Consider the following 19,629-nt stretch of genomic DNA (forward strand, 5'->3'; position numbering starts at 1 on the left):
CCCCAGGAAGTGTGTTATCACCATTACTTTTCAACATCTATGTCAATGATCTCCCCATCTTTCCAAGAACTAGAAATTTTATATATGCTGATGACCTTGCCATAGCTACTCAGTCAAAAAAATTTCAAGTCCATTGAAACTACTCTATCACTTGCCTTAAATAGTCTAACCACATACTATACTAGCAATCAACTAAAATCAAACCCCTTGAAAATCCAGACTGGCCTTTTTCACCTTAACAATAAGGAAGCCAACAGGAAGCTACAGATTTCTTGGGAAGGCTCTAATATAGAACATTCCTGGAAACCAATCTACCTCGGTGTGACTCTCGATCGCACCCTCTCATATAAAATCCACATAGAAAAAACAAAGGCAAAAGTGAATGCAAGAAACAACATACTAAGAAAGCTTACCTCCTCCAAATGGGGGTGCAGATCCTAGCACACTGAGATATTCTGCCTTGGCCCTTTGCTATTCTTCTGCTGAATATGCCTGCCCAGTATGGTCCAGATCCTACCATGCTGAAAAACTTGATCCAGCATTGAATGAAAGCTGCTGCTTAATTACAGGATGCCTGAAACCAACACCACTAAAAGACCTGTATACTTTGGCTGGTATTGCACCACCCTTCAATTCGAAGATCTGCTTTCTCAGCTGATGAAAGAAGCAGACAAATGAATGATGAATGCCACCCACTGTTTGGCCAGACCGCAGTGCCCCAAAGACTAAGATCCCGACGTAGCTTCCTGACAACTGTTGAACCACCTAAAAACCTCCCAGAGACAAGACTTCAACAATGGCTTGCATTATATCCTGAAAATAATACTGGTATTCCAACAGCCGAACATCTTCCACATGGTGCCCACTTGGACTGGAATACTTGGAAAAGCCTAAACAGACTCCGGACAACAGGACGCTGCAAACAAAACCTCATCAAATGGGGCTACCTCACTGGCCCAGACAATTGTGAGTGTGGGACAACCCAGTCCATGGAACACCTTCTTTCTTGTCCCTTTCTTCCATCGCCTTGTGCAAAAGAGGACCTTATATCCTGCACAGAGAGAGCAGTTGATTGTGCAAGATACTGGAGGAACATCTGACCATGTTTATTGTATATAAGTTATGTATAGTTTCCTTTTTTTCATATTTAATTATTATTCCCTGTATAATTCACCTACCAAATCTAAGCTGATCTCATTGTAATGTATCCTAATTTGTTGTAAATCATGTTGTACCACTTACTTACTACTGTACTACTTGTGTTTGGATACAAAATAAAAAAATGATGAGTCTTAGGGCTCAGTGGAGGTGGCCGTGGAATAATAATAATAATGATAAGCAGTGATAGTCGTGGGCCAGCTATCTCTGATTGGCTACCAGTGGCGATTGAACTGCCCACTTTGTCTCAAAAAGTTGAGGCGAAAACAGCCTCTCCTACTCCCTGTAGGGGAATAAAAGCTGTTAGCAGATTTATTTTATTTATAGTTCATCGGTGAAAGATGCTCAACTTTGATTCTTTTTGACATTTAAAATGTGTTTACCAGTGTTATCCAGAAATTTTTGTCATGAAAAAGTGTTTTGTTACGGAAGCATCATGGTGAAGAGTCTTGTACATGCTCATAGCAGGGGAACTTATGGTAAAGATGTTTTTCGTGCTTGCAGCTATGACATAGAACCCTTCTTTGAAAACTTATAATATGTGCCAGGACATATTGTGATTGTTTTATTTAAAATTTTTGTACATATTTTTCATCTTCAATATAATGTTCAGTTTTATCCATCTCGAAACTTACATGGTATTCAAAAATTTCTTTCATCAAACAAATCAGTTCTCTCTATAACTAGAACCAAAAATTATCAAGAAAATCATCTGGTGTTTTTCTCCTACTTCTGCAAAAGGAGACGACTCCCATAGAATCTCTATTCCTTATATCAGAGGTACTTCTGAACTTGTTTCTTGTATCCTTAGGAAATTTCATTTTTCAATCCTGTTTAAACCTATTAATCAAATCAGTTCTTTGGCGATGTACCATCTACTAAGGATAGATTACAACCTTTGTTGTTTCCTGGAGTCTGTTGATTTCTTTGTAATTGCAAGTTATTTTACTTCTGTGACAGACCAGTTTGCACGGTTAGCCAAGTGGCTATGTACTTTGCAACCATATGCCTCGGAAAGGAGTGTCATGGGTTCAATTCCCATCGCTGACGTGAGGAGCTTAGGATCTTTCTCAGACATTGCCAAGTTAGCCGGTCTTGAGCATGGAGTGCAGGATTTTTCTCCCCAGTTAATCTGGGATTTTTCATTCTGCAAGCAGGCAAACCAGCCTTGAGAACTCAATGCTTCTACAGACAGGATGCACTGGGAGACATAGGATTAAAGAGGGGTGTTATGTCTCGTATTTCTCTCTCTCTGTTTTATTTTATTATATTTTATTTATTACTCCTCCTACTCTTTAGTTCCCTATTTTGTATTATCTTTATTTTGCTCCTAAGTCGACTGCGCTATTGTTATATCTCTTATCTAGCCCTTGTTACATCTTGTACCTTCTTTTTATTCTTTATTTACTACTATTATTATCCTATATTCCTGCATACCAGAAATTTTGTTTTAGAACGACTGCGCCAGCCGGTAACTAATTCCTGATACTTATTCGATTATCTTGGTAACATTAGTTAACATAGGGATCATGTGGTGAGCAGTCGTGGCTCCCCTCTCTACCTTGCATGAAATGTTCCCCCTCACTCACACAGGTCCAAACATTCTTTATAACTGGTAGGTCAGTCTCAAAACAACAGAACTTATAAACTTTGGTTTAAAAGAATACATTTATTATAGCACAAGAAAAGATACACATTCCATTAGACATTCTAAATATACTTGAAATAATAACTTCATTACTAAATTTACTAAATTACCCGCTTGTTCAGAATTGAAAGTCTGAATTCCCCCCCCCCCCCACCACCCTTTTTAGATTAAGTGATCCAAAATTTCATTCTCTAAGCTTAAGTATTTCAACTAGATATCTCTGCATTACAATTAAGCTCAAACTCGATCCATCTTTACACAATTAATCAATACTCAGTCCCTATGTACAATTGTAAGTAAGGTTTACACATGGCATATCAAATTCACACTATTTTAAACTCTAACATAGAAGACAAAGTTCAACTGTAAAGTTTCTATGCCCGACACTTTAAGTGTAAGTCAGGCTAACATTCAATACTACAGTTATCAGCTTCTTCCTAACAAAATGTTCAAAAGTTATGTTCCCTTTTTGGCACAATTTTAGAATAGCATGAGTCTTCTGACACAGACAATTGGTCCAACATAGTCACTGAGCACTATGAGCAAACAAATGCATGGAACTCTTCAAATCCTTGTCTCCCTTTTCTTCTTTACGTTTACAATTATATAAGATAGATAAAAAAGTTGTACTTTATCATCTTGTCTTTACTAATAGGGTTTCCGTGATTTTCCCACGCTTTCATTTCGGATATGGCAAGACTTCCTTATTCATTAGCCACTTGCTTCTATGGCTGCTGCGACTTACTTATTTCTTCTTCGAAGGTTGTCCTTCCCTATCTTTACACTGGTGTGGTTTACCAATGGCTCCTTATTGAAAATCTGGCTTCATTCCACAGGTAGCTTTGTTCTTCTCGGTTATAACAGCAACCGGGAGATAGTTGCTGGTCACCGGCGACAAGCTTCCTCAGCCATCCAGGCTCGAACGGGAACACAGGAACAGAAAAAACAAGAGAGCGTTTGAACCGCACGCCACTCCTTATATCTTCCTCGCGATCGCCCTCTCTCATTGTCTACGTCATACACTTAGCTATAGCCGATTGGTTACTTTAACTCTGAACTGTTTAACATGGTTCTAAAACACAGTTTTCCTTAGCTTATTTTACAACAATAATTTTAGTTGAGTTGACATACCTTTGGATCATAATATGTTCAGTACTCCCTCAGCCCTGTTCTTGGAAGTATAAGCATGTCCTTTCCTTAAGTTTCTATTCTCTCATGTTGGGTCGGAAACAAATGGCCTACGGATAGTGGGTCAGTTATTTCCGACACAGTAGGGGAAAACAGACCAGTCTGTCGTTAAATGTGTTTCTGAACGCCAAGCCTATATTGAATCCAAAAAATTTCACAAATCTACTGAACATGCAATTACCATTACTCACAATAGTCACAGGATGCCCTGGAATGATGTTAAATTATTGCACAGGTGCTACCACAAATTTGAATATCTTGATAAAGAATATGCTAAAGTCCTTCACCATCACTCATACCTCAACTCCACTTGCAACCTGCCCTACATAGGGGAAAAAGGGTGCACCATCCCAATAAGAAAATGCAAACATAAATGCCACATTAAATTTCTCCATTATGGTAAAACAGGCCTGTCAGACGATGCACTTCAAACATATCATAGAATCAAATGGAAAGGCAAAAAGTCCCTGCACCATACCAAAATCTGTTTTGAAAGAAAGTTCAAGGATGCTTGTGAGATGCTGAAACATCATCTGAATCTAAACAAGAATGATGAATTAGTTAATCCAAGAATCTGGAGACCTGTCTGCAACCTATTTAGCATCCAGAACATGATGGTAGAACCCCAACACAAGAAACCTTAATATAATAGGACTGTAGAGATGTTTAATCTAGTTCCACTATAAAATTTTATTTTTATTTATTTAGAAGTTTCTTTTTTTTTCTTCAATCATCTGTATATTACCATACTGATATATATACAAAATTATTTTATTTTCTTAATGAATTTATATTTTTGTACAGGGTGTTCGGGATAAATTTGACAGTTTCGTAAGGAAAAAGAAAATCTTCTTTGTATCTATTAAATTTAATGAATTGACAAAAAAACATTACAGGCAGAGTTAATTACAATACTATCAACAAGATTTACTCAAAATAACCACCATTAGCATCGATCACAGCTTCAATTCTGCTTCGGAACCTCGAACAAGCTGATGCTACAGTCTCCCTGGGAAGGGCCGCAAAAACTGTTTTAATTTTATCCATTAACTGGGCTTTTGTATTACTGGAAGTGCGATTGGTGTCTTTTTCAACTGCGCCCCATACAAAATAATCCATGGGGTTAAGGTCTGGGGAGTTTGGAGGCCAAACATTTGGACTGGTGAAGTCGTAGAAATTTTCAGACAACCATTTTTGACTTTTCCCAGAGGTGTGGCAAGGGGCCGAATCCTGCTGCCATACATACGGCCTACCATTGGCTACCCTTGTTATCCAGGGCTTGACTACAGTTAGCAACTCCACGAACAAAGCCCGAATTCCAATGCCAGGGTTCTTCAACACCTGTTCCTGCAGATTTGCGAGGAATTCTGCTGTACGAACGCAATCAGATCGTCTGCTAGGGATCTTTCTTCTTGCTACATCCTCGTAGTCACCATTGCAAGTCTCTAGTTCATGCCTGATTGTTTTTACTGTATTCAGGGAGCATTGGGCAGCAGTCGTAATATCCTTATTTTGATGGCGGGCAAGAATCATCATGATACAAGTTATTCTCTTCCATGATTCAGGTGGGTTCCAGCTATCCATCCTTTCTGACATCTTGTATATGAATGAAGAAGGGTCCAAACTTTTAAATGAAGAGAAGTGTGTGTTAATACATGTAACTTACGGAAAAATATAATTAATTATAAATATGTCAAATTTATCCCGAACACCCTGTATATATTTTATTTATTATTATTCCTTTTTTTTATTTTATTAGTAATTTTTATTTTTTCACTAGAGGTCAGGCTAAGGTAAACAATTAACAATGCATTTAGATTTATTTTACTTTTGTGTAGTATCATGAAGCTTGTGTCCTATGCATATGTATGTTTTCCTGATGATAACCTCAATGCAGAGGTTATCATCAAGAAATTATAAGCAAAGTAATTAGCTCAACACGTGTTTTTCCTCCATAAATTCTTCACTATGAATGTTGACCACCGTGTAACCTAAAAAGAAAGAAATTCTATCTGATGTTCATTTCCTACGCTGCTGTTTAGATTTCCAACAACAACCAGCTGTTATATATACCAGATAGATATATTAAATAATAAGGTATTGTTATTTTGTAAAGTAGTTAAACGTATGTTTCATTTTGTATGTCTCAAGCAAGATGTTTTGATATGTTATTTTTGTCGTTGACTACTGAAATCTTGCTTAGATATAAAATAAATTTATTTAAATTAGATATTACAGCTTAATTGTAATTTTGTTTGAGCTCTCAAGTGTTGAAATGTTTGTGTGCTGTTTGTATGTAGACAAACATTGTTTATGAAATATGTTGTCACTTACTAGAGAAGCAGACATGACCACTGTATTCATGTTGTGAAAATAATTAATTGAACTTACCTCAGTGCATAAAAGATTGTGAAAGAAAGAAATGTTATCAACTCTACTTGCTTTGTTTTGAAATTGTAATTGAATAAACTCTTTTCTGCACTGTGAGGAAAGAACTCGTTATTTCAAGCCCAATGCCGAAAGCAGTAATGCTGGCTCATAAGGGTGGATTGGAGTGGAAGTTGCTCTGTATTTCAAAGCATGCACAGAAGTGACAAGAATGTTACCAAACATTACTAAGTGTTCAGCTGTTTTGGAGTAGGAGAGAAATTGAGGTTTCTGTGTCTTCAGTATATGAAGACTGGACAGAAATTAGAACAAAAGTTAGAAATGGAAGACTGAGAGTGGATATCCTTGTTATAAAGAGATAAGTGTAAAGTTTATTGTAGTCATTAATCCATATAGGATTTATGTCCATTAAAGCTAAAAGCTTGATTGATTTCTTGTTCATATAGAAATGGGCCAAGTAAAGTTTGTTAGGATTCTCAGTGATTATAAGTAAAATTTGTTCTGAAGTGTTTAAAACTGTTGATAATATTCTTCTTAAAATCTTGAGACTTTCACATAGAAAGTTAATTCATTCTAAAGTGATGATATGGTTGGTAAGATTTTTGGTACTTTATTCGGTAGTTTGTTGTTACTTTTTCATATGGAAAGTGAAGTTACTGAAGTGCATTGGATGAAAACAAGATATGTTTTCTTCAGTGTTCTGTAATTTTAAGTTGCAAGAAGAATTTGACTGACTCATGTTACTGTCATATAGAGAGCAATTTTTATTTTAGTCTCTGTGTGAATTGAAGAAGGAATAAAAGTTTCTGTAGGAAGCAAAAAACTGAAATTCCAGAAGTTTTGTCCATATAGGATAATAAGTGTTGGTTCATGTGATTGTAAGGAAGCTGTGCACATTTAAGTGTTGTGATTTTGTTATGTTATATTGTTGTGATTTGAAGAATACACTTGCACTTATGTAGTTAAGTAGCTGATTTGATGTTGTATATGGTTGTGTTTTTTGTAAATTAAAGATTTTTGTTTTGGTTACAAGAGTGTGAAGACTCAATCCCTTAATGGGTTTAAATGGTTATTAAGGTTAATAGAAAAGTTTTAAGATTTTTAAATGAGATCTATGGATAAGAAAATAACTATTTATTAACTTAGAAGCTAATATTTCGCTGGTATTATATCCAGCATCTTCAGAGTACACAACACAAAGTTTGTCACAAAAGCAAGACAACCACAATCCAGTGTAACAGTGGGGATAGTATAAGTAATTGCAGCGTGCAACACAAGACTAAAGTCCTAATATGCCGCTATCTAGGTTAAAAAGATAAAAATAATCTAGGAGTCTATGAAGTGCCCTGTTCTTGTCATCAAGCTTACTACGGACAGACAGGAAGAACTGTGGACATCTGCCTCAGTGAACACAAAAAATATTTCCGACACTTTCACTGTGGCAAGTCGTGTCTGGCAGACCATGCTTTGGATACCCCTGCACACAGGATCAATTGGAAAGAAACAAAAGTAATGCATAGAAGCTTCTACAAGTCAGAGAGGTTGTTCCTGGAATCAACAGAAGCCTTAAAATATACTCCAAACCTTAACAAGTATGGCTGTATAAATCTACCAAAGATTTGGGAGACAGTCATCCTAAGACCAAATTAATATTTATTACTTTTATTTTATTTTATTTTTTAAACTTTCTAAGACTATCATTTGGACTACTATTTCAAAACTTTGAACTTTTTTTTTCTTTCTTTTTTTTTTTTAACCTAGTTGGCACCATATTAGGACTTTAGTTTTGTGTTGCACGCTGCAATTACTTATACTAGCCCCACTGTTACACTGGATTGTGGTGGTTGTCTTGCTTTTGTAAAAACTTTGTGTTGTGTGCTCTGAAGATGCTGGATATAATACCAGCGAAATATTAGCTTCTAAGTTAATAAATAGTTATTTTCTTATCCATCTGTGTTCAAATCATACCGTGAAATCGATTACAACAATTAGGAGTTTAGTTTTCAGATGTTGTTCTTTTTGTTTTGAATTAAGAGTTAAACCACTTGAAATGTGGGGGAGTAAGTAAAATAGACATCCCTACACATACACATCTGCCTTATAATTCTACATAAATTCTTTCCACCTTGATACATTTACATGCCTATTCATCCTACATAGTCACTCTTGCCAACTAGAGATAATTATGACATCAGTCACACTCAAATCCTCTGATGCTCTGACCAAATCCAATATGAATCAACTGAATGGGACATAGCAAATTCATACTGTTTATAAAAGCAGTTATTCACCTCTCTTCACATTGTCTCACAGATGAAGGATGTGGCATCCCGTCCTATCTAAACATTTGATGAAATAATGGTAACCATCTATATGAGAACTTTGAGGAAAATTTGACTGAACAAATAGTATCAGTGGTTAAACTATATTTGAAATGAAGATATTAGAAATGAGCCTGCATCACTAATATTTAAAAATGGATAAACAGAGCTAATTTAAAATGGTATGACAGAATTGGAGATGAAAGATTAGCGAAATAAGTTTTTTGAGGCAAAATAACAGGAAAAACCCATAGGATGACCAAGGTATGGGATGGATGGATGATGCTATGAGTTTTTTAGAAAATGAAGTTGGGAAAAATGTTGTTTATTGCAAACTAGTAATGAAATATTAATTAGAGCCTCCATTGATCAGTCGGTATAGACAAAGTCCTTTGGTTGGAAAGATCTGGGTTCAATTCCCATCCATGATTTGAGGAACCTTTATCTGATCTCTTTTGACTAAAGGTGGGTTATCTGGTCTCATATGGAGGTGGAAGGTTTTTTCCTTCCAGAAACTCAGGTTTTTTTTTTGTCTTTCAAAGCAGGCAAAGTGGCCCTGTGAACACACTTCTACAGCCAAAAAAAGACTCCCCCCCCAACGTCGGGATCACATGTGAAGTTGCATCATGTAAAAGGCCGATCCTAAAATGATGGGATAAGGCACGAGAAAGAAGAAGTCATGAAATATTAATTGTATATTACTGTCATAATATCTGGAATACCTCATGAGAAAGTACACCAGAAAATAATTTTATTTATTTATTCGTATAGGGTTTCCTGCCTTTTTCTTCCCTGTCCCCATTGGGGCGAGTTGAACCCCCTCATGGCGGGTTAAGTATTTATGACTGTAGATCCGTGTGTGTTCACGGGGCCGGTTGGCCTGCTTGCGAGATAAAAAAACGCTGGATAAACTGGCAGAAAAAACCCTACTGCCCACGCCCAAAACCGGCTAACTTGGCTATGGCTGAGGAAGATCCTCAAATTCCTCACGTCTTCAACGGGAATCGAACCAGGGACACTCCTTTACCAGTCATATAGTTGCGAAGCGCACAGCCACTAGGATAACCGCGCAGACATCAGAAAATAATGACATGATGATTTGCAACCATAGAAGGTTGCAAATCATCATCATCATCAAATTCCTGCTATTTACCCTCAAGGGGGTGTACAGGATATGATAGTACTACATGAAAAATTTGCATAATTACTAACTTCCTATCTATAATTTTCCTCCAAACCAGTCTGTTACTTGTCAAGACAACATAATCAGATCTTGTATTTCTATCGTCTAAGGCACTTTTTACCATATCAAGCCACCTATATCTTGGTCTTCCTCTGGGTTGTTTACCTCCCAACCTGGCAGAGAACACTTATTTTGCTAATCTTTCATCACCCATTCTGTTTAGGTGACTATACCACCTAAGATTAGCTCTGCTAATGCATTCCTGGATGCTGACAATGTCAAGTTCTTTCCTAATATCCTCGTTTTTAATATGATATTGCCATTGATGCCATCTGTTTGTGCCCCAGATCTTACTCTGGATTGTCATATCTCAGTCTCTAGTCTTTGGTCAAGTGCTTTACCTCTGACCCAGCTCTCAGATCCATAAGTTAAAACTGGTTTGAACACTGTCTTGTATACAGCTAATTTAGTGTTCTGACTAATTTCTCTCTTATTCCATATTAATTTATTCAATTGACTTCCCACAATACCAGCTTTGCTGATTCTGTTGTCTATTTCTATATTTAATTTACCATTTTCATTAAAAATCTTGCCTAAGTAGCTGAAATATTTTACTTGTTCCACAGGTTCTCCATTCACAACACAGTTGACATTTTCAATGATTATGCCTATTTTCATTGTCTTTGTCTTCTTATTGCTGACCTTCATACCATATCTATTACAACAGTTATTCAATTTAGTCAGGGAATCTTACAGACTTCTAGCGGATTTATTGATAAGTATAACATCGTTTGCATAAAGCAAAGAGCTGACATTAACATCTCCAATTTTGATATCAGGTTTAATACCACTTTTCTTCATAATGTGATCCATATAGATAATGAATAACAGAGGGGATAATATACATCCTTGTCTGACAGCAGATTTAACATTAAACCATCTTCCTGTACTTCCTTCAATTCTAACTGCCGACTTACAACTCAAATACAGACTAAGTATTGCTTGATATAATGGCCCATTGACACCATATAACTGTAGCATATTGAATAGCTTCTCTCTTGACACCTTGTCATATGCCTTTTCCAGATCTACAAAACTTAAATACAGATCTTTGTTATATTCTCATGATTTCTCAACTATTTGTCGTGAAGTGAAGATCTGATCCTGACAGCCTCTATTTAGCCTGAATCCAGATTGTTCTTCACTAAGCATTTCTTCTGCAATTCTTCTCAACCATTTCTCAAATATTCTTGCATAGATCTTATCAGGAACACTCAGTAGGGAAATACCTCTGTAATTCTCACATTCAGTTTTATTTCCCTTTTTATATATATATATGTACTATGAGAGAGATCTACTCCAATAATCTGGAATTCGTCCCTCTGTCCAAGCCTTCTGAACTATGCAGTGCAGCCACTGTAAGACATTTATACCTCCATACTTCAGCATTTCTGGTCAAATATCATCTACTTCTGCTGCCTTTCCACATTTCAAGCCTTTGATGGCGTTTTCTACTTCAAGTATGGATATGTATTCCTGACTGTATACCTGTTGAGTGTTTTTTACCGCTGTGCTATCACTGCTTGTTTCATTTAGCAATTTTTCAAAGTAATTATTCCATACTTCAAGGATATCTTTTTCTCCAGTTTTCATGTTACCTTTATCATCTCTAATTCCTTTTACAGCACTCTTTCCTCCATTTCTGAGCTTCTTCAACAACCTCCAGAATATCTTGCCACTTCTTGATATTTATTTTCTATGTTTTTACCAAAGTGTTCCCATGACTTTTGTTTAGCTAGTTTTACACAGTGTTTAGCTTTTTTACATTTGTCTCTCTATTCTCTAAGAGCACAAGCTGACTTATTTGCCAAGAACTTTTTATATGCTTTCTTCTTTTCCTTCACTGCCTCTTTAATTTTCTGTCTCCTCCATGGAGTTCTGATTTTTCTATCCTTGCAGACAATCTCACCACATGCCTCTCCTGCTGAATCAATCAGGGTTTTCTTCAAGGCTTGCCACTGAATCTCCAAGGTTTGGTTCTTGTTCTCAAACTCTTTCATTTTCTCTTCAGTAATCTTTGTGTATTTTAGTCTACAGTTCACATCTGAGAGCTGCTCAACTTTTATTCACATTAAAACTTTCTTACATGTTATTCTTTTCAATATGAAATTCAGTTTTATCCTGCTCAAGACTAAATAGTGATCACTTCCAATTTCAAATCCTCTGTACACTCTGGTGTCCTGCACCAGGGAGAAAACATCACTATCAACAATAACATAGTCAATGAGACTTTTCTTATTCCTTGCCTCTTCTCTCCATGTGAATTTGTGCACATTTTTATGTTGGAACATGGTGTTAGTAATAACCAGTCCATCTCCTGAGCAGAAATCCATCAGGTATTTGCCATTATTATTAGCTTTGCTCTTTTCTCCAAATTTTCCCAAAATATTTTTGTATGTCTCACAATCATTTCCTACTCTGCTATTTAGATCCCCAACAAGGACCAACTTTTCCTTTTTCATTGTGTCAGTTGCTTTCTCTAAAAGCCTCAAAAAATTCCTCCACTTCACTTCTACCTTAGTAGAACCTTCTGTGGGACCATAAGCACAAATAAATCTCATTGTCCAGTTCCCCATTCTGATATTTGCCCACATGACTGTACTTGATATTGCCTGCCATTCAAGAAGATTATCCTTGTATTTAGTATTGAATACTATAGCTACTCCTTTTTCCTGATTGTTTTGCTTAGAAAGATCTTGCCAGTTTTTGTCTTTTTGTATGAAGACTGGACAGAAATTAGAAGAAAAGTTAGAAATGGAAGACTGAGAGTGGATATCCTTGTTATAAAGAGATAAGTGTAAAGTTTATTGTAGTCATTAATCCATATAGGATTTATGTCCATTAAAACTAAAAGCTTGATTGATTTCTTGTTCATATAGAAATGGGCTAAGTAAAGTTTGTTAGGATTCTCAGAAATATATTCACTGCATTGATCCTAACATTTCTTATGTTAGGATCATAAGAAATATATTCACTCCATTATTATGGCAAGTCAGAATTGGTAGGAGGCCATACTTTGGACACTCCTTCACACAGGAATCAGCAATGACTATGAAGCATTGCTCTAGCCTTAACAAGTATAGTTGCATTGATCTGCCAAAAATTTGGGGGACTGTCATTTTAAGATCAACTCATACTCAACCGTAATACTTCATTTATTCAACATTAGAGGGTGCCAAATTAGGACTTCTTTAGATCTTTTGTCCATTATTTGAGTTGTTTCGTTTACTCATCTCATTGTTGCACGTAAACTGTAATTGTTTTGCTCTGAAGATGCTGGTGTGAAATCCAGCAGAATATAAACCAGTTAATAAACTCATTCTCGATAGAGATTATAACTGGCTTTATAACATTATAATGGATTTTCTTCAAAATCTGAGGAACATTAACCACCTAACTGACCATGGTGAATGAAATACATCAATCATCTTAGGCTTCTCATATCTGTTTTCATTGACTTAAATTCACATTTTAGCTGGTAGGGTGGTTAAATTAAAAATAAACTTTGAGAAGGTTATTATTACCTTTTGTCTCTTGGGTTTATTGTTATCAATCATAACCACTGAACTAGAAAACTACCTGCAAGATGATATCATCAAATTTGCAGGAGTGACATGGGTAAGGAGAGCCATTACAGTAATCTTGTAAAGGCCTAGCAGTGGATTAACAATGGCTGCTGATCATGAAGTACTCAAAAGTCTTTTAACTAAATTGAATAAATTCTGTAACAAATTTCATATGAAAATCAGATGAAATTTGTAGATTTGAACATGGAAATTATCAACTTCATTTCCTATGAGGAACCTACAAAACACATAAAGCATTTCATCTACTTGTATTTAGGCATAATTTTTAGTGAACATATTCTAAATTAAGGGGTGCTTAAGGGTCAAAGCTGTATAACTGAGATGAGACCTCCACATACCCTTTAAAGGAATGCAGAGAACCGACCAGGGCTTCTGACCTAATGTCCAATCCTCACCTTCTTGTGGTACACCCTGTTGGGTATCTACTTTGATACTGAATGAACGAGGATCGGCTGGCAATTTGGGATTTAGCCGACCAAATTGTATTCTTATTGGTTAAACCAAAATAAAAAATGATGGTAAAACATGACAAAATTTCATGCCGGCTGGGGCGTGGCCCGGTTAAACAAGGCCCCCGTTGTTTTTGCCAGGGAACCAGGGTGAACAGCGAAAAGTCAGCTACTGGAACAAATCTGAAAACACACCCCAACTAAACATCACCAGAGTTAAAGATCGGTACTATCAACATAAGAAGCCTGAATGGCAAAGAAATGGAGCTAGCTGAGGAATTAGATAAGTACCAGATCGACATAATAGGGGTGACTGAAACAAAAAAGACAAAAACTGCTGAGATCTTTCTGAGCAATAAGTACAAAATGTTATATTCAGGCAATGACAATGAAGGAAAAGAAGGAGTAGCCGTAGTATTCAACACAAAATACGAGACTAATCTGCTTGAATGGCAGTCAGTCTCAAGTAGAGTAATGTGGGCAAATATGAGAATGGGGAACTGGACAATGAGACTTATTTGTGCCTATGGTCCCACAGAAGGTTCTACTAAGGTAGAAGTGGAGGAATTTTTTGACGCTTTAGAAAAAGCAACTGATACAATGAAAAAGGAAAAGTTGGTCCTTGTTGGGGATCTAAATAGCAGAGTAGGAAATGATTGTGAGACATACAAAAATATTTTGGGAAAATTTGGAGAAAAGAGCAAAGCTAATAATAATGGCAAATACCTGTTGGATTTCTGCTCAGGACATGGACTGGTTATTACTAACACCATGTTCCAACATAAAAATGTGCACAAATTCACATGGAGAGAAGAGGCTAGGAATAAGAAAAGTCTCATTGACTATGTTATTGTTGATAGTGATGTTTTCTCCCTGGTGCAGGACACCAGAGTGTACAGAGGATTTGAAATTGGAAGTGATCACTATTTAGTCTTGAGCAGGATAAAATTGAATTTCATATTGAAAAGAATAACATGTAAGAAAGTTTTAAAGCAAATAAAAGTTGAGCAGCTCTCAGGTGTGAACTGTAGACTAAAATACAGAAAGATTATTGAAAAGAAAATGAAAGAGTTTGAGAACAGGAATCAAACCTTGGAGATTCAGTGGCAAACTCTGAAGAAAACATTGATTGATTCTGCCAGAGAGGCATGTGGTGAGGTTGTGTGCAAGGATAAAAAAATCAGAACTCCCTGGTGGATACAGGAAGTTAAAGAGGCATTGAAGGAAAAGAAGAAAGCATATCAAAAGTTCCTGGCAAATAAGTCAGCTTTTACTTTAACAGAATACAGAGACAAATGTAAGAAAGCTAAACAGTGTGTAAAACTAGCTAAACAAAAGTCATGGGACGACTTTGGCAAGAATATTGAAAATAAATATCAAGAAGGTGGCAAAATATTCTGGAGGTTGTTGAAGAAGCTTAGGAATGGAGGAAAGAGTGCTGTAAAAGGAGTTAGAGATGATAAAGGTGACAGGAAAACAGGAGAAAAAGATATCCTTGAAGTATGGAGTAATTACTTTGAAAAACTGCTAAATGAAACAAGCAGTGATGACAGCACAGTGATAAAAAACACTGACCAGGCATGCAGTCAGGAATACATATCCATACTTGAAGTAGAAAAAGCCATCAAAGGCTTGAAATGTGGAAAGGCAGCAGGAGTAGATGATATTCGACCAGAAATGCTGAAGTATGGTGGTATAAAAGTCTTACAGTGGCTGCACTGCATAGTTCAGAAAGCCTGGACAGAGCGACGAATTCCCGATGATTGGAGTAGAGCTCTCATAGTACCCATATATAAAAAGGGAAATAAAACTGAATGTGAGAATTACAGAGGTATTTCCCTACTGAGTGTTCCTGGCAAGATCTATGCAAGTATACTTGAGAAACGGTTGAGAAGAATTGTGGAAGAAAAGCTTGGTGAAGAACAAGCTGGATTCAGGCCAAATAGAGGCTGTCAGGATCAGATCTTCACTTTACGACAAATAGTCGAGAAAGCATAGGAATATAACAAAGATCTGTATTTAAGTTTTGTCGATTTGGAAAAGGCATATGACAAGGTGCCAAGAGAGAAGCTATTCAATACGCTGCAGTTATATGGTGTCAATGGGGCATTATATCAAGCAATACTTAGTATTTATTTGAGTTGTAAGTCAGCAGTTAGAATTGAAGTAAGTACAGGAAGATGGTTTAATGTTAAATTTGGTGTGAGACAAGGATGTACATTATCCCCTCTGTTATTCATTATCTATATGGATCACATTATGAAGGAAAGTGGTATTAAACCTGATATCAAAATTGGAGATGTTAATGTCAGCTCTTTGCTTTATGCGGATGATGTTATACTTCTAAATAAATCTGCTACAAGTCGGCAAGATTCTCTGACTAAATTCAATTGCTGTTGTAATAGATATGGTATGAAGGTCAGCAATAAAAAAACAAAGACAATGAAAATAGGCATAATCATTGAAAATGTCAACTGTGTTGTGAATGGAGAACCTGTGGAACAAGTAAAATATTTCAGCTACTTAGGCACGATTTTTACTGAAAATGGTAAATTAAATATAGAAATAGACAACAGAATCAGTAAAGCTGGTATTGTGGGAAGTCAATTGAATAAATTAATATGGAATAAGAGAGAAATTAGTCGGAACACTAAATTAGCTGTATACAAGACAGTGTTCGAACCAGTTTTAACTTATGGATCTGAGAGCTGGGTCAGATGTAAAACACTTGACCAAAGACTAGAGACCGCAGATATGAGAGTCCTGAGAAAAATTAGAGGCGTGAACAGATGGCATCAATGGCAGTATCATATTAAAAATGAGGATATTAGGAAAGAACTTGACATTGTCAGCATCCAGGAATGTGTTAGCAGAGCTAACCTCAGGTGGTATGGTCACTTAAATAGAATGGGAGAGGAAAGATTAGCAAAACAAGTGTTCTCTGCCAGGTTGGCAGGAAAACGATCCAGAGGAAGACCAAGATATAGGTGGATTGATATGGTACAAAGTGCCTTAGACGATAGAAATATAAGATCTGATGATGTTGGAGTCTTGACAAGTGACAGACTGATTTGGAGGAAAATTGTAGATAGGAAGTTAGTAATGATGTAATTTTTTCATGTAGTACTGTCATATCCTGTACACCCCTTGAGGGTACATGGCAGGAATTTGATGATGATGATTCTAAATTAAATATGAAAGTGGTTAGTAGTTGATAAAGCTGGCAGTGTAGAGAGCTAGTTGAGTAAATATATGGAATAAGAGAAGAATTATCTGAAACAGTTTAATTAGCACCACAGATATGAGAGTTCTAGAATTGTACTAAAATTAAAGATATCAGAGAAAAAACTTGACATCATTAGCATTGAAGAATGTGAGAACAGTTAATGTAATTTAGCATGTCAATATAAAAATAGATTGATCCATTTTGCAATGCTAGATATATATATATATATATATATATATATACTTGGTTTAATCCTTTATCCAAGTGTAAGCAAATAAAGTTTGCACCTGAAGTATTTTCAGGACGAGGCTACTCGTATAAGGAAGCTAAGATTTCATTTGCCTTAGTATTCTATAATGCATTAGCAACAAATAAGAAAGTAATTTTGGTTGGACGCTATTAATAATATAAACAGGTATGTAGCACTCTGCTAGTATCATGTACACTCTCTTGAGGATACATTTTAGGAAATGATGATAATATAGAACACCCAAATTTATTCCTTGACACACACACACACAACCACAAAAAATAAAAAACTTAAATAATGCTAAACAGCAATAAAAAGAAATAATCTGGTAATTAAAATAGCACACTTATTTTAAAAAAAAAAATGCTGTCCACAAAAATTGTTGATGGGTTGATGTTATATACTGAGGCAAGCAATTAAAATGAACTGTGCTGGCTGCATAGCTAAGATGACAGATTGACGGTACTTACTACAGTTTGTATCTCCAGAAAGAATAAAAGATCCAGAGTTTCTCTTATTCTGCTCCTTTGAATGAGAGAAGCACAAAAGAGAAGAGCAGAGAAATTCAGAAGTGGCCTTTACTCGGCAGGGGCCTGTAACAGGCTAATAACAACAATAATAGTGCATCTTTATTATTTTCAGCCATTACAGACATATTTCATAGCTACTCCCCAAATTGTCAATCTGCCCATTTATTCAGTATCCACAAGTCATTAACATGGTTCACTGCAGGAAACCATTGTTTTACCCCCATTTCTTTGAGGGTATGTGAAAGACTTTTCCTAGCTACATATCCTTAACACTTTAGCATTCCCCTTTTAAAATAAATGATTAATGCAAATCTCTAATAGGCAATTTATAGAAATATAATATCCCTTAGATATTGATGTTTCTTTATAAAATACAAGTACTGTATATTTGTTTGCATAACTTAATAATTATTAATATTATTTTCTCTAAGGTGTCCTGAAGGTAACAATCCACCAAGAGAATTATCTTCTCATTCTCCATTGCATTCTCCCCAGCCATCATCACATAAAAATAGTGCTTCTCCTTCAAGATCAAGATCTGTGTCTCGTAGTTCTCATCAAAGTGGGAAATATGATAAGGAACACCGTGGTCACAGAAAAAGTTCAAGTCCGAGGCACAGCAAAAGTGCCAGTCCTAGATGTAGTAAAAGTGGTAGCTCAAGCCGCAGTTGCAGTTCTACTCATAGTTGTAGTCATAGTGAAAGCCTTTCATTTAAAAATAGCTCAAGGTTGGTAACATTAGAAGTTTTTAAAATTTGAAAAGTGGTATTTTATTATTATTTATTATGGGTAAAAATACGATAAATTAATGAGCAAAGCTGTATACAGATTTTGCAGTTCAGTTAACCAATTGATGGCACTATCTGGAAGTAAATGCAAGTTTCTGAGGCTTCCAGGGAAGGAGTGGGGGGGGGGGGAGCATCGGCAGTGATGTGATGCATAGTCTGCACAACACTACACATGCAAAAGGATGACTGTGTAATTCCCCACAGACGTATTGGTAGTAAGTGGGAACAGTGGCTTTGTCTGATCCTAAATCTGTTTAGCTGGCTCCAGAGGTGTCAAAGTAGGTTGAATCCTGAACTCTTGACAGTTGGATCAGTGATCAGGTACTTGTTTGTAGTTGCTTGACAGTTGGATCTATTACTAGGTACATTCAAGTCTTTCCACCAGTCCTACAAGCCATCATCTAGTATTTCTAAAAGCCAGATCTGAGATTTGGAGGTAAGGTGGAGAGCTGGAGGAGGAGTAGAGATATCTTGATGTATGGGAAGGTTCATATTATTTCTGATTTTATATATTACTTTGATGGTAATTTCTTCTCTTCTGAAGCATGGAAGAGTCGTGTGGGAAAGAATAGGCAACCATGGGAGAGAAGTAGATGCTAAGGTACCAGAGATCATTAACTTTGTTTTTTTTTCTTCTAAATATTGTTGGTATGTTAGGTTGCTATCAATGGATGTTATGGAGCTATACTTGGGGAGCTCCATCACCATCACTACAGGATGCCGTGTGACTTCTATTCCCACAGTGCAGGGTGTTCGCCAGAGTGATCCTCTATCTCCCCTTTTCTTTAACTGCATCATAAATGCATTTCTTCACTCTCTTCCTAGCCATATAGGCTACTCTCTGGGTGCTTCT

At 36.3% G+C, this 19,629-nt stretch overlaps 1 protein-coding gene across 5 annotated transcripts in view; it reads left to right on the plus strand.

The window, feature by feature from the left end:
* Positions 1 to 19,629, plus strand: part of Srrm234 (Serine-arginine repetitive matrix 2/3/4) — a 615,875-nt gene that overhangs the window by 502,012 nt on the left and 94,234 nt on the right. For all 5 annotated transcript variants that reach the window (XM_090391694.1, XM_090391696.1, XM_090391697.1 and 2 more), the window contains one exon: positions 18,420 to 18,716. In XM_090391694.1, the coding sequence (XP_090247820.1) occupies positions 18,420 to 18,716 (297 nt within the window). The remainder of the gene's footprint in view (positions 1 to 18,419; positions 18,717 to 19,629) is intronic.

The sequence above is a fragment of the Typopeltis vanoorti genome, chromosome 4, assembly GCF_054136105.1.
Source record: "Typopeltis vanoorti isolate ZY-2024b chromosome 4, IOZ_Tvanoo_1.0, whole genome shotgun sequence".
Classification (NCBI taxonomy): Eukaryota; Metazoa; Arthropoda; class Arachnida; order Uropygi; family Thelyphonidae; genus Typopeltis; species Typopeltis vanoorti.